We start from the raw sequence: 15,295 nt of genomic DNA on the forward strand, positions 1-15,295 counted from the left end.
TGTAAATTGAAAACAAAGCAGTTATGATTAAGGCCAACAATAGCACAGGAAGATTTTTTTTTCCCCTCTGAAAGATTTTTTTTTTCACTGTGGCATTTTTTATGCTGACTGTATTTTGTAGCTTGTATGATTACCCATCAGCAAAACCACAGAGAACAACATAACTCTTTCTGTTCTGCGGAAGATCGAGGCGAATCTGTGGCTTTGTTTTTCACGTAAGCATTGAGAAAGACGGCCAGCTGCTGATGACAGCGCCTCCGTTTATTTTCAGCTGATGATGTGGCAGGCAGTAGGCCAGACTAAACTAGACATGCTTTTCAGCGCCTCACATAAACAAACTCAAAAGATGTTGAACCACATGACATGTTTTTTCACTAAATCAGGAATGAATTCTGCCTTTACAAAGTGAACTGTGTAAAATTGTAAATGGGTTAGCTAGGTCCCACGAGTATTGATTGGCTTTCACCTTCTCATCAGGCTTTGGTTTGCCAATTGCATTAAGCAGGTAATTTTTTTGCCCAACGAATAGCAGTGCGCGTATTGATTCTCTCCGGGGGACATAAGGTCGCTTTCTTAATATGATCGGCTGAAAACAGTTATAAATTTTAAAACGATTTGCACCTGGTGAAGCGCAGATCTGTTATGAGATTTGCGAAAGTTATGATAGAGACACTGCAGTGTTCAGGCAGGCTGCAGTAGAGATGAATTGATATTGTGTAGGACATCTGATTAGGCCTGGCAACGACTGCGGTTTATCAGCTCAATGTTTATATAATGATTTATCTGCATGCCTCTTAATGTGGTGTTTAGACTTAGTCTGTATTGATTACTTTGCACGGGTTCTCTAGAAGGCTGCATTTGATATGATGTTTATACAATGTATTTGCATACATGAATAACACCAACCTCTCTCTGTCTCTCTGAAGTATCTGTGGGATTTGAGTATGAGTCCTGTTTGGATCTGATCCTGTGGGAGAAAAGAACAGCCATCCTGCAAGGTTATGAACTTGATGCCTCAAACATGGGAGGATGGATGCTGGACAAACACCACGTTTTGGATGTTCAGAATGGTAAGCCCACCTCTAACCTTTGACTTCTCCAAGGAATAACAAACATTGCACTCCTACTCTGATTTTAAGATGCGCAGTTCACTGATCTTGGCAATTAGCTGAAACCATGTGTTTACCCACTCACTCCCAAATATAAACAAAAGTAAATTAAAATACACTTGCCTTACCTCTCCATCCTCCTCTAAATAAGGCGTGTTGAAAGTTATTAACATGACATGGGTATAAAACCTTTAATAAGGTTTAAATGAGCGCTCATTAGTGTCATTGCTTTTAAATGACGTTGATGAAGTGGAACTATATCGGCACAGCGTTCTTATTGTCTCAGGAATGCCAATGAAGAGACATTTGACATTTCCATGTGAGTGACCTTCACCCAGACGAAGCAGTCTGGAGTGCTCTCTGCAGCAAACATTTATGGCCACGTGTCATTGGGAAGAGACTGCCTTGATGAATTCTTATGGAGTCTCATCCCTCATCTAGGCTTTAAAAGGGTGATCAGCAGAGGTTGTCCCCATGTACCTTGCTTAAAGGTTGAACCTCTTTATTCACTACCCTTGAGCCCTTTCAAGGGGACATGATGAGCTGTTCTTATATCATAGTTTCAATGGTGGCGAGCATGCTCACCTTTCCAGGGCTAAATGTTTGTTGTAAGCTCATACTGAAACTGAAATGGCTACCATTTGGCTACATGATAAAATCTCATCTCTTAAAGCAGTTGTTCACCACAAATTGAACTTTTTGTCATCTTTTACTCACCTTCATGTTGTTCTTATTTTCTTGTGTGGTAATGTTTCAATGCAAAGGGACAAAAAAGCATCAAAGTAAACCATATCGACTATTCCTAGGCTTCTGAAGCCGTACGATAGGTTAGTGTGATGAACAGACCAAAATGTATGTTATTCACAAAAACTCTTCCTCTCTACTGTAGCTCTTAAATATAATATGGCTCATGTTTGATCAATACAACTTTTGTAGTTTATTGCAGAGCTTCAGCAGAGGGGCCAGTGGCTTGCATTTGGTCTATAGTATGGATTCAGAAATCCTTGAATATGTATATAACAATGCTTCATATGTCAGTCTTTGAGATCTGACACATAGAAAAAGAACAGATTTTAGTGAGAGAAGAAAAAACGTCCTCACTGGGACGGCCGCAGACAGTGATGGACAGCTGGGAGCTGGTGAATCCACGAGGGCAGGCCATAAATTACCCAGTGAAGTGGGCCTCTGATGGGGGTATGTGAACAGGCCTAGTACAGTGTAATGGTTCTGGAAATGAACTCTCTGGAGCGAAACACGGAGGGCATTGAGGAATTGTACTAGTCTGCTTATCTCAATCTGAGAGTGAGTTTAAAATAAATTATAGATATACTTTATAATATATAGGGATGCGTTTAACATAATTAACATAAGATACAATTATTTATTACGGTAATCAACTTAAGACTGAAAAAATAAGTAATAAAAAACAAAAACTATTACAGAATAAAAATAAAAACAAAGGTTGAGAAGTTAACTGAAACAAAATAATCAACAAAAATAAATAATGATTTGAGCAGTCATCAAGCACCCATCACATGTCAGAATAATCTGACCTGTCTGTCTGTGTGGGAGAACACTTCCCACAGGCAATATGGCATGATTAGATGCCAGTAACATTTTCTGATACTGACACAAATGAATTTGCAGTGACTGGTGGGAAATGGCACAGCACTGTTGTGACTTTGATTTAACTGTTGTTATTTCGTTTATTTTTTTACTTTGACTGCACAGACAAGTTGATTCAAAGTAATTCTTTAAAAAGTTTTTCTTTGTGTATTTAAAAGTTCTAACTCTAGTTCTGCAGCTTTGTTTCTTTGTAAATTAAATTCGGAACATTCTTTTGCACAGGCAACTACAGGATGGGTGCATAGTCAGCTCTAGTTGCCCAGGCCCTCTTTTTTTGTTTTTGGCATCCTGAGTGACACTAAGCCCTCTTTACTTCACTGGCCGAGAGCCAGTTGTCCGTTCAAATTCCAACGCTCTATCATCTCCATGCCTGTTGCCCTTGCTTTGTCCCTGACCCCCCTCTACCCAGCAGACCCAATACCTCCTGATCCCTAGCATATCTAACTGCCTGGTGAGTAAGGTGTCTGTCCCACCTAGAGTATCCCAGAATGCACTGCCGCAGTCCATTCAAGCTCTGATGGATGTCATTGATTCATGATTGTGGATCCTTAGTTCCACAGTTCAAGCCCCATATTAATAGTGTGTGCGTGCGTGTGGGTGTGTGTGAAGGAGAGCGAGAGAGAGTGAGCAGGAGTGAGTGAGATTTCTCAAGGCTTCTCATAATAATAATTATAATGTGTTGTTAACTAAACCTATAGCTATTAAAATAGTTTTTTGGTAATTTAAATAAAGCTGAAATAAAATATAAATATTAGATGAAAAACATAAAATGAAAACTTAACATTAGAAATGATGCAACTCAGAAATATGTGTGATATATATATATATATATATATATTAGTGCTGGGAATCGATTAAAAAAATTAACTAATTAATCAAAAAAAATTCTGTAATTAATCGCAAGTTTTTAATATTTTAAGTTTTTAATATTTTGATATTGAAATTATTTCAGTTACTCTCCAAATTAATGTAGAAACAATTTAAAGACAGTATATTTTAAATATGTGTTGTAATGGCATCTTTTTATCAGTGAAGGCCAGTATCACTGATACTGATATCTCTATGAAACATTAATGACGTTACATTACAGTATAACTGAAAGCTCCCAATTTCAAGTCAACATTTATTAGGCTTTAAAAAAAACAATTTTTAATTTAAGTGAACTTTAAGTGAACAATCTTTACATAAACCCATTATAATAAATGTTATTTTTACCTGTGGCCTTCCCTGTTAGACATACAGAAATGTAGGCTAATAGTTATCAAACACCTTTCTTAACTGAATAAATAATAAATGAAATATAGATTAATCATCATTAAAGCTACAATGTTCTCTGTTCCCGTTGTTCTTTGATGAACATTAATGACAGGCATCATCAGTGCTCCTGTCACTTTAAGAACGGCCGCTGACGAACATGACGTGGATCTCGCGCTGTCCCGCGCATCTCATTTCCTCACAACTCTTTAAGTTAATTTAAGACGTTATTTAACTAATTTAAGACTCCTAATATGAGAATACTCAAAATTCTCTGTGTTTTTGTTATTGTTTGTTCAAGAGCAAAAGAGAACTCGATGTGAGCAGGAGACTGACACGATTCTGTCTGTGCGTCGAGTGTGTGTGTGTGTGTGTGTGTGTGTGTGTGTGTGTGTGTGTGTGTGTGTGTGTGTGTGTGTGTGTGTGTGTGTGTGTGTGTGTGTGTGTGTGTGTGTGTCAGAGTGTCCCTCGATTAGCTGACATGAGACGCAGCCACACACACACACACACACACACACACACAGACAGGACATTGACATTCAGCGCGTTCTCTTGTGTCTTGTCGCGCTTGGAAGCATTTGCATGAATAGGAGCGTGATCATGTAACGCTAGGCAAAAATGGATATAAAAACGGACGCTGTGTTATTTGTGTTAAATATTTTTAATGCGTTAAGCTGAAAAAATTAATCGCCTGCGTTAACGCGTTAATTTGCCCAGCCCATATATATATATAATGGAAGCTGAAGTATGAAAATTACTAAAACTGAAATGAAAAAAAAATTTGAAGCATTTAAATAGATTTTTTATTTATTTAATAGTAATTTAATAATTACCCTTGCATACCTCACATGGTATATGACCTTGTTTATTGATGAAGGTCATAGGAAGGTCATAGGAAAATATAGCTATTTTGATACTTTTGTAAGGACTTTCTTTTTAAAAAAATATTTCATAAAAAATATTAAAGCAAATACCAACATTACTAAAACTTAAACATTTTAATTAAAACTGGAAAATATTAATAAAGGCTAATTCAAAACATAAATTGCTTGCCCAATATATGAATACAATTAAAATAGCATTTCATAATAATAATAATAATATTATTATTACTCACACAGAGAAAAAACAGTTTGTCACTGGGGCAGTACCCTTAAAAGGACATCTTTGTACCTTTTTTACTGCAAAAATTGTGGAAATTTAGAATTTTGTTACAGGAGAATGCATTTTTAAAAAAAATCAATGGAATGTGGATGAGACCCGGTGGCTATTTTTGGTACAGCGCATCAACAAAATCTCATAGGAACTTTCAATTTCAAAACTTGGTTATACATATGCATGGCTTTGATTTTATAGTAATTTTAGAGCAAAACATTTTTTGTAAAATAAAAAATATTTATTACAGTATGTTTAATTTGCAGTAAATTTAAACTTCCATAACTATTTCATACTTTTATTTTTTTAAGTGCTTTCAACAATGTCCCAACAATAACAGACAGACATCTGATAAATTATTAATTCAAGCACGTTGTGCAAGTTTACTGCAACAATGGAGCCCAGAACTTCACATACTTTTGAAAATCCAGCGTTTAGTTGATCCTGATAAGGACCTGTTACATTTTTCACCCGATATATAACGAAAATTCAAGTTCTTTTTCGGGCAAGACGGCCGGATAATTTTTTTAGATGATCATTTAGTTATTATTATTTGCAGACCGGATAGTTTCAGGTACGTTAACACAGCTTTATCCATTTCAAAGCTTCTGTTATAGCATCTGTTAAAGGAACAGTTTCTATTCAGATTTTCGGTCAAAATCACAGTTCATCATTCCAGATAACTTACCTCAAGCGGTCTGCTTTGAAGTTCTGTGAGAAATAAGACGCGCACCGATGGAGAAGCATTTCCATTGGCTGCAGTCTGCCGGAATTGGCCAATCAAAAAAGTTGACATTACGCAGCCAATATCACAGAATATCCCGGTTCGTTTTATTATTATATATTATGCTACGTTTATGTGGCTATTTTACTGTAGACTATTGAGTGGATTATTTTACCTTTTTTTTTTTTTTTTACTGGAACACCATCCAAAATTCAATCCCCGGACTCCGTCTCCCCGCATTTATTTTTACCCAATATGTGTCATTACTACAATAAGTACAAATATGTACTGTACATGCGAAACAGTCCTGTAAAATAAAGTACTACCCACTTTTTCCTGTGCAGTTTAGTATGAGGAGGATCTGTCTGCCATCACTCTTTCAGAGGAGCACACTGCCATTTGAGACCAATTATTACTGTCAGTAGTCTCAAAATGGTTGCAACGACCTAATAGAAATTAATAGTAGCTATCCAGATCCATAAATGTTGAACGTTTAGTGTGTGCAGCAAGGGAGCTACAACGTATGTAATTGTAAGTGTCCATCTGAAATGTGTCTAGCTGTAAGCTTTAGGCCTAAAAGTCATGCAGTGTATCTATATTCTTGTCTAGTTGTAATGAAAGGAACAGAGTAATAAGACCTACAGTATGGTCCTCTGAGGTTTGGTTAAGTGTAGGAGTGTTTGTTTGCATTAGCTTCCCGTCTCTGGTGACCTCACTCTGTCTCCGCACATTTCATGCTGTCTCACGGGGAAAACGCATGCATGCTTACAACCAGACAACGCCCAGCCACAAACTAAAACACATAATCTCTCTATTTTAGTGACCTCCATCTGTTCACATTCACAGTCTTTTCTAAAGGAGCTAAGTTAATCTATAGTCAGCTGGTCATTATTGCAAAATAAACCCCGACAGGTTGATCAGGACCCGACAGGAAGCGGAAACATGAGTCTAACACAGATGTGTAGGAAATCTTTGCCAATTATACGGTTTAGTGATCATTATATAAAAGTATTTGATCGCACAATTCGGCGTTGGAATAATCCAAATGAAGTATTCCAGAGAGCTGTATAATAAATATTTATACAGTATATGCACCGTCATCTAGACCAGGGCTTATTTTATATTGCCATTCAGTTGGACAGACTTGTAAGTCAAAGGCCCTGTCCCAAATGGCTCGCTTAATGTGCCCTTGCAATGGTCGTCGCGTGTCCGACGAAATCCACCAGACCATGGGGTGTCCAATTTGTTTTTTAGATTTCATAAAGGTGCTCATGAGTGGCCCTTAGCGAACAGGGCTCTGAACTGGTTCAAGGAATGAAAACAAAAACTAAAAACTTGAAATTACCATTAACTGGTTAATAATGTTATTTTATCGTTCTGTTTAATATTTTAAAAGTTACACCTTTGTACCTAAATAGTGCTTATTAGTACCTCAAAGGTACATATTGGTACCTAAATTGTACATATTAGTACCTAAATGGTACATAGTAAGACATTTAAAGGGTACTGTCCCAGTGAAAGCTTTTGTATCTTTTTTTTCTGAGAGTGCGGCAATCAACCAATCATGAATTCAAATAGTGCAGCATATGCAAATTTGATGTTGATGCATCCAACGTGAGTGAAATACCTGCACTCAGGAGTTTTTCATAAGATGTGTCACCAACCATTAAAGCATTACATTTAAGTGGCAGGTAATATTCAGTCTGGTGTATGTTTTGAAACCCTGTGAAAATCGAAGGTTAGTGTAGAACCGCTACTATTTAGGAAATGGAAAGAAGCAGTATTTGAAAAAAAAAAATATTAAACACCATGTTGTCAAAGTTTGTATTGTGGCTTTATGTATGTCAGACACTCACATGTGTCATAGTATTAACATTTTACCAGAATCAAGCTCAAATGGATAGTCAAAGGTTTTTCACCAGCGGGAATGTCTGAGATTTGTGTTTTTTACGTCATTAGTGGGCGCATCTGAGGCAGCAAGTGCTTCGCTTTATGTTTTTATCAACTTACAGGCTACAAAGCTTATTGTAGCTATGTAGACGCTACGTTTTACAGTTGTTTAATACATTTGGCCAAAATCTTGCGATATAAAGGATGAAGTGGCTGTATTGCCTTTAACAAGACGGCAAATACCAAACTAAGACACTCTTCTCCGCCCCTCAAATACATAAAACATTAGCTTTTACAAACATTGTGTTTTCTTCAAATAAAGAAAACACTGTCCTTATTCAAAGAACCAGTGGTTTGAACGGTCGGAGTCATTTACTGTAGGCCTATGTATGACAGAGAAAAATAACTATATTTTCTGCATTCTCCTTTTCTGAAGTGTTTTAGCAAAAGTATCAAAAAAAATGTAGCTCACCATGTTTTTGCTACTGTTGTTAAAATCACCGCGACATCTGCAGCTCTTGTAGCGCTTTAGTGTTTTCAGAGGGCGAGAGAAGCAATGAGCACAGAATGAAAAGGGGCTCTAAAATATTAGAGGATATAGCGGCAAAAGATCATTATCATAAACGACCCTGAGCGCTTGTGGTGTTTACTGCTCCAAACGGGAAAATGGTGCTACTGTTGTCATCTTTTCTCGTGGTCCGGTTGGAAGCAAGCCAGGGTCCGCGATTTGAGGATGCCTGCCTTAAACCGATTATAAACAAGCTGTTTCAGGTGGAGCAGAGTGCTTTTTTTTTCTTTTACAGTAATGCCAAGCCTCCTCCCTTTCTCCCTCTCTCTGTTTTGACCTGTGGCCTCTGATAAGGCTCAGGGAATCTGGGTCTGTGTTCAGCTTTGGATTTCCACACACCACAGCTAGTGCAGGCTCCAGTCAGGCATTTTATCTTAAAGAGCTCTAGCTATACCACCTGCTGCATATACATACACATATATATATATATATATATATATATATATATATATATATATATATATATATATATATATATATATATATATATATATATATATATATATATATATATATATATATATATATATATATATATATATATATATATATATATATATATATATATATATATATATATATATATATATATATATATACACGTGTTCTACTCTAACCTTTTTTAACACATGCATACGCACACACATGCAAAAGTGCCTTAATCGCATTTTGACTCCATCTTTCTATCCCTCTGTCTTTTTTTTTTTAAAGAAAAAAAAACCTGCACCCACGTTTGCCTCACACACTCCAGCACAGCAAATTCAGCCATGCTAGACTTTACTGCCCTTTCTAAATCCCATTGAGTTTAGCTTTAGTCATGTGCAGGCATGTAATGCAACTTTGAATCTGGCTGCATGAGCCAAGCATGCCTCGCTCTCTGATGTGGACCACCACTGCCTACGGGGCTTACCTGCATCCTCTCTCGCTCACTCTCACCATCTCAGCCTCCGATTCCTTTCATCTGCCCTTATCAGGCCCTGTCAGTGCTCAGCCACTGTACCTCCCCTCCCTCCACCTAACAGCGGGAGGTCAGGGGGAGAGATTCTGACACCTCTCTTTGGGACCACAATTACTTCCAGTCAGGAAATCTTCAAAGACTGAGTGTGTGATTGAGGGAGAGCATGTTCGCAGATATCCTCCTTGTTTTTTTCTGCAGTGCCGCATGTGTGGTACAGACAATCTGAACCCAAAATAAACAAATAAATATAGCATCCCCTGCTTTTCACTAGTTTAGTCCTGACTCCAAACACACTGTTTTCCCATTATTCAAATTGACTTTGGACCTGTCGGGAAGGAGTTGCTCCATGAAATATTAATGACAAAAAAAACAGCATAGAGATGTGAGAAATGAACACACAGGGCGAAATGATTAAATTAAATTGATTTTGGTAATACTCGATGACCACTAATCGCACTCTCTCTGCACACACACCCACACGCTTCACGCGGCTCTACGAAGATTTATTGCTCCTTTTCCATACAGCTTTCTTTTTCTTTCTTCAAATTAGCTGACACAGTGGCTATGACTGTGAAGATAAACAAATCCTTTGAGAAAAGATGTATTGCTCAAAATAAAACCAATACATAAAGGACTTTTTTTTAATTTAATGCGGCACATTTTTCAGTCTTATTTAAATATGTCTCACAAATATTTGCAGTGTTACCAGATTCTTACAAAAGAGAGGGGAAAAACTAAGCATTGTCTGAAGACAGAGAGACTGAAGGAGATTTGTTGAGACAAAGGAAGTGGAGTAGAAGACGAGACATGAAATGGTACGCTGAGAGAAAGAAAAGGAGGCAGTGACAGATGGTTTGTGAGGCGTAAATGGAAGAAAATTGAGTAGACTACAGCTCTAGCTCTGTAATCTCATCCAGTTTCTGACCCAGCATAAACACAGCAGCTATAAACTCCAATTCAGCCTTTTATTGGCAAATCACTGCTTTCCACTCATGGCCTGCCCCCCTCTGTCGGATTTATATATAAACACACATCACGCATATCAAAGGAACATGTACACACAATCATTATGAGTGGAGGGCTGTCTCTCTGCATGCCTGAATGAGTAATCCAGCACGTCCCACATTGTAAGCCGCTCTCAATTTGGGGCCCGTCATAACTTGTGTATGTGTAATTGAAGACATTCATTGTTGTGCATGTGGGTGTATGTATATCCGCTTGCACTATTATCCACAATCCGTTGTACGGCAGATCAAACAGGTGCGGTGTGGGTTTCATTATTGTCATGCGACCACAAGTAACTTGCGTGAAGGAGCGACTCGTGCGCATGGCTCCGATTAGCCATTGAAAATGTGTTTTTGTATATAAGTGTCTGTGTGTGTGTGTATCTGGAGCGACCACCCTCAGAGAAGCTCGGTTTGAAGTCAAGGTCGTGGGTCTCTCCCAGGGCCAACGAGCCTCCTTTGTCCAATTTGTCTTTGTTAGTGGAGGATCGCTACAGAGTAGCCTAAAAGTAGTTTAGCCCTCCATCTACGTAACTCCATCCCTCTCACTCTTCCGGCCAATCCCTCGCTCAATGGCTTAATCGATGGTGGGTGGTTGATCAGAGGAGGAGGTATATTGAGATTTATGGGGGCGTTTAGGCCTCGATGCGGCTGCTGTGTGGACCGGTGCCCAAGCACACCCGAGAGGGGGCTTAAGATGGCGTCATTGATCTCACTCATAATTAGCGCACAGAGGAGCTAGATGTAGAATTCCAGCACGTTGCCCGATGTGAATAATTTAGCGAGCACAGCATGAAGTCATCCTTTGAAGTGCAGCTTTGAAGACCCCCCCCCCAACCCCAGTTTCGAACACCCCGCCGTTTTCAAAGCAACTCCCAATAAGCAGCTAACTGTGATCGCAAGGGCGCTTTTAGAAAACATTATATTGACTTGGACACTTTGAGTTCACCTGCACACTTTGACTCGACATGTGTAAGAACACTTCCTCTCACTCTCTAGAATCTCTTTGTTTCTGCCCAGTCTTATCTTAAAACACACGCAAATGCAAAGAGTCGTACACGGACGCTCACATTCTCCAAGTTTTGGGCGCACACTTTTTCTCTGTTCCAAAACAGTATGCAGAGGCAGCATTTTAAGATGGTGGAAATTATATTAATTACAAATAAACATATATTTCATTCACTACTGAAGATTATTGATGACAATTTTTCAGTGTAATTAAAATGAATAATTTGACCTAATATTTGTGCGAGTCTGTGCTTCAAACTGTAATGGAATCAGTTGGGTCGAGTCTCTCCTATGCATAGTGCTATTTGTGTGGCACGCAAGTTGCTGCCGATGTCGAGCATCCCAAATCAGACACTTTTGAGGTTCCATGACGGTTCGGATGTAGGCAGTGTAGCAGCTACTTTTGGGAACAGTTTCTCTCTCTCTGTCTGGGAGGGGTTGTGCTGAGAAGGCAGTAGGAAGTTAGTGGAGTTCACAGTTGACAGGAGACTTGTGGTGGACTCTAATTTGAGCACTCACAGTGGATGACAGCGGTTTGTGGTGGCACATGTTATTTCTGCTCTGTCTACGAATCGCTTGTCTTTGCCTGATGCCCTCCATCTCCTTTCTCTCTCTCTCTGTCTTGTTTGCTTGCTTTATGGGAACCGAGAGCCCAGCAACCCCATTAAATTCAGCATGCTGTATGAAATTGTGAGGCCTGGCTTAGCAGGTGTCATGTATCCTCAGCTCTCTGTGCTGGTTCTTTCCATTTAATGTGATGTGTGTGCTTCTTCTTAGAGTATTAATGTAAATATAAACTCTACTTGACACTAGGTTGGGTTCAATTCTCGCTATTATCTAGTTGCTTATTAACATGCATATTACTAGGATATTGGCTGTTTATTTGTACTTATACAGCACATATTAATTCCTTATTCTGAATGACCTTATTCTACATCCCAAAAGTCGTAGTTAATAGTGAATATGTGTTCCCAATAGTAAAAAAGTGTTACCAAAATCACATATTCTTTATTTCTGGGCTTTCATACTGTAAGTGTCAGGCCAAACATTTTTAGTTTCTTCTGGTTTCTGTTTGCTAAATAAACGGTATTACTATAGTGCTGTATTCAGTATTTACCTGCTCAAACGAATGGAGAACACATGCTGAAGCAACATGCTCTTTCAACACACTTTACATTTCAAAAACTAGTTGTTAAAATTTTATGTTTGCCCACCATGAAAGCAGATTCAATAGCTTATAAATTCTTTATTGACAATAGTTGCAAATGTATTAATTTCAAAGGCTTGCAAAGTGTAATCTTTCAAATATGGTGATGAGACAGACTTCATTTTATTAGAACCTATTAGCGGTATGCTAGATGTCAACCAACAGATATGCTTATTTACCAAACGTGAATCTACTGGTGAGCACGTCGGTGCTGATGCTTGTCTTCCCTCCTCCAGTATTTGCAATTCACTTTAATATTACATGATGATATTGCGATCTATAAATGCACGCTTTAGTGGTGGTTACTGCTGACCCTCCTCTCCTGGTGCCCTCTTGATCCTAACCAACATTAAAGAAAGATCAAAACACTCTTCATACCTTTTTTCCCCACTCTAGTGTCAGATAACATACCCCCACCCCCACCCCCCCGCTGCCCAGATTGCCCAGAGCTTGTACAGTTGTAGAAAGGTTTTACTTATTTTAACTTTATAATTGTTACTAGCATTGGTTATTTTTGTTTACCCATTCAGACATTTTATATGTATACAATTAATGCCTCTCATAAAATAAAAGAGGTACTAGTTATGCTGCTGAGAAACAAAATAATGGAAACGAAGGGGCAGCGGTGGTGGGGTTTAGCATAGAGTCGATCAGGTGTTGCTATTAGTGCACCATTAAAATATGTCCTGAGGGAGAATATTAAAGCACAACATCGACGATCAAATCCAAACCTAGGGCCAACCAAGCTCATCACACAGCCCAAACCCACAGCCTGTGGCATTTAACTTGCACACACACAAATATACAGCGAGACTATCAGAAACACATTCATGTATGCATTTCGCCCATATACTTAAACTTAAAGGCACGCAAATTCAAAATTGCTGTGGCTATAAGATTAACCAAGGTGTATTACCTGGATTCAGAATTGAAGAGGTGCTGTCACAGAGAGAAGAACTGGAAATAACTTTAGATACGATGGGTAATAACTTGTTCACACACAGATTAGTGGCACAGTGTTTAACTGGCCTTTATTAAACAATAATAATGGTATTAGTGATGCTGTCCCTATTTTTATAGGCATGTGTACAGGCATATTTCATATTTGTCAGAATAGAATCAACAGCAGTTGTGAAATCATTTTAACAGTGTGAAGCAGGTCAGTGTTAGTTTTTTTTATATTTGGAATTTATATTAGGGAAATAAAACAAAAAGATATATTAAAGATAAAAAGATAATTGTGATGGCACCCAAGTCATTTCATCATGTGATTCGATTAATTGATTAGCTTAAGTTGCCTGTGCCATATAATCATTCTAGCAGCATGTGTTTGGGCTGTTTATCGATTCTGAACTGCTGCCAGATTGCCCCTTTTCTCACTGCTGAATATATTAACGGTGGAATTATCAGAATGCTACGTTACTATAAGCCAAAGTTTTGTGAACCAGAAAACGGTAACACCCTTTGATAACATTACATTAAGGTGCAAATCATCTGAGAATAAAATATTCAAAAGCAAAAATTAATTACTGTTTAAGAAATGCTAATACGTAAAATAAGAAGCATTTCTTTTTTCCTAATTGTTCATCATAATAGTTTGATATGTTGCCCAGTTTATTTCTGCCTAATTTATACAACACAAATTATGGAGAAAAAAAAGTAATTTAATATCCTATTTAGCCAAGGGTAAGAATAAAGAGGTAGAATATTGAATGAACTACACAGATCTCTTTTGATGTGCATGGGATTTATGAGTTATTATAGCAGTAATAAGATATTGCATAGATAAACTCTCTTTTCATTTACTAAACGGGTATTGCTGATTAAATTTGTACATTTTATTTTTCTTTTGCTTTGATTAATGTATTATTGCTTTGGTGTGGTCTAGCTGTTAAAAAGCCAGGCTTATACCTGAAAGGGGTTTTCTGCCCTTGAGCAAAGCCTATTCTCAGGTTACTGGTGGGGGGTTGTCAGGTATATGCACACTATGATGTCTTATGTGTTTATATATAAATATATATAATGTAGATGGCTGTCTGGAATGCTACAAACACAGAGAGGTGGAGTGATACAAACTGTGAACTTGTTTACTCAATCAGATTCGAATACTGGATCTTACTGTTGTGTAATATTGTATATCAAACACATAAAAAACTTTATAAAAATCACAGCTGTGAATATTCATTAGATCATGGTATGAATTTTTAATCTAGCTTCTTCATCTTTCCAAAATCAGCTACATTATGATACACTATAGCTCACGCACACAACCCTCTCTTCCTGTCCTGCAGGCATACTGTACAAAGGCAACGGTGAGAACGTCTTCATCTCCCAGCAGCCTCCAGTGATCAGCACCATTATGGGTAATGGGCGCAGGCGCAGTATCTCCTGCCCCAGCTGTAATGGCCAGGCTGATGGCAACAAACTGCTGGCTCCTGTGGCCCTCGCTTGTGGATCTGATGGCAGCCTGTTCGTCGGTGACTTCAACTACATCAGACGCATCTTTCCCTCAGGAAACGTTACCAGTGTTATGGAGCTGAGGTAAGAAACGCAAGCTAGTTAAAGCGGAATGGAAGGAGATTTAAAAGAGGTATAAAAGACAGTCTGATGTAGCCTTTGTGCTAATGATATGAATACTGTATGTTGTTAGACTGTAATATGGGGCACTCGGCCCAGTAAAAGGCTCATGTGGTCTGAAAAGAACGCGCTGACAGTGACAGAGTTTTCGTCTGTAGAGGGTGACTCATTACTGGTGCTCTCGCCCCCCTAAGATGAGAAGAAATACATATTCC

General features: G+C 38.2%; 1 protein-coding gene across 1 annotated transcript in view; it reads left to right on the plus strand.

Annotated features, from left to right (window-relative positions):
- The window catches only part of tenm3 (teneurin transmembrane protein 3), a 228,391-nt gene that overhangs the window by 187,417 nt on the left and 25,679 nt on the right, over window positions 1-15,295 (plus strand). Inside the window, exons 18-19 of the mRNA XM_079811553.1 lie at window positions 927-1,070; window positions 14,795-15,044. Of these exons, the coding sequence (XP_079667679.1) occupies window positions 927-1,070; window positions 14,795-15,044 (394 nt within the window). The remainder of the gene's footprint in view (window positions 1-926; window positions 1,071-14,794; window positions 15,045-15,295) is intronic.

The sequence above is a fragment of the Gobio gobio genome, assembly GCF_949357685.1.
Source record: "Gobio gobio genome assembly, chromosome: 3".
NCBI lineage: Eukaryota > Metazoa > Chordata > Actinopteri > Cypriniformes > Gobionidae > Gobio > Gobio gobio.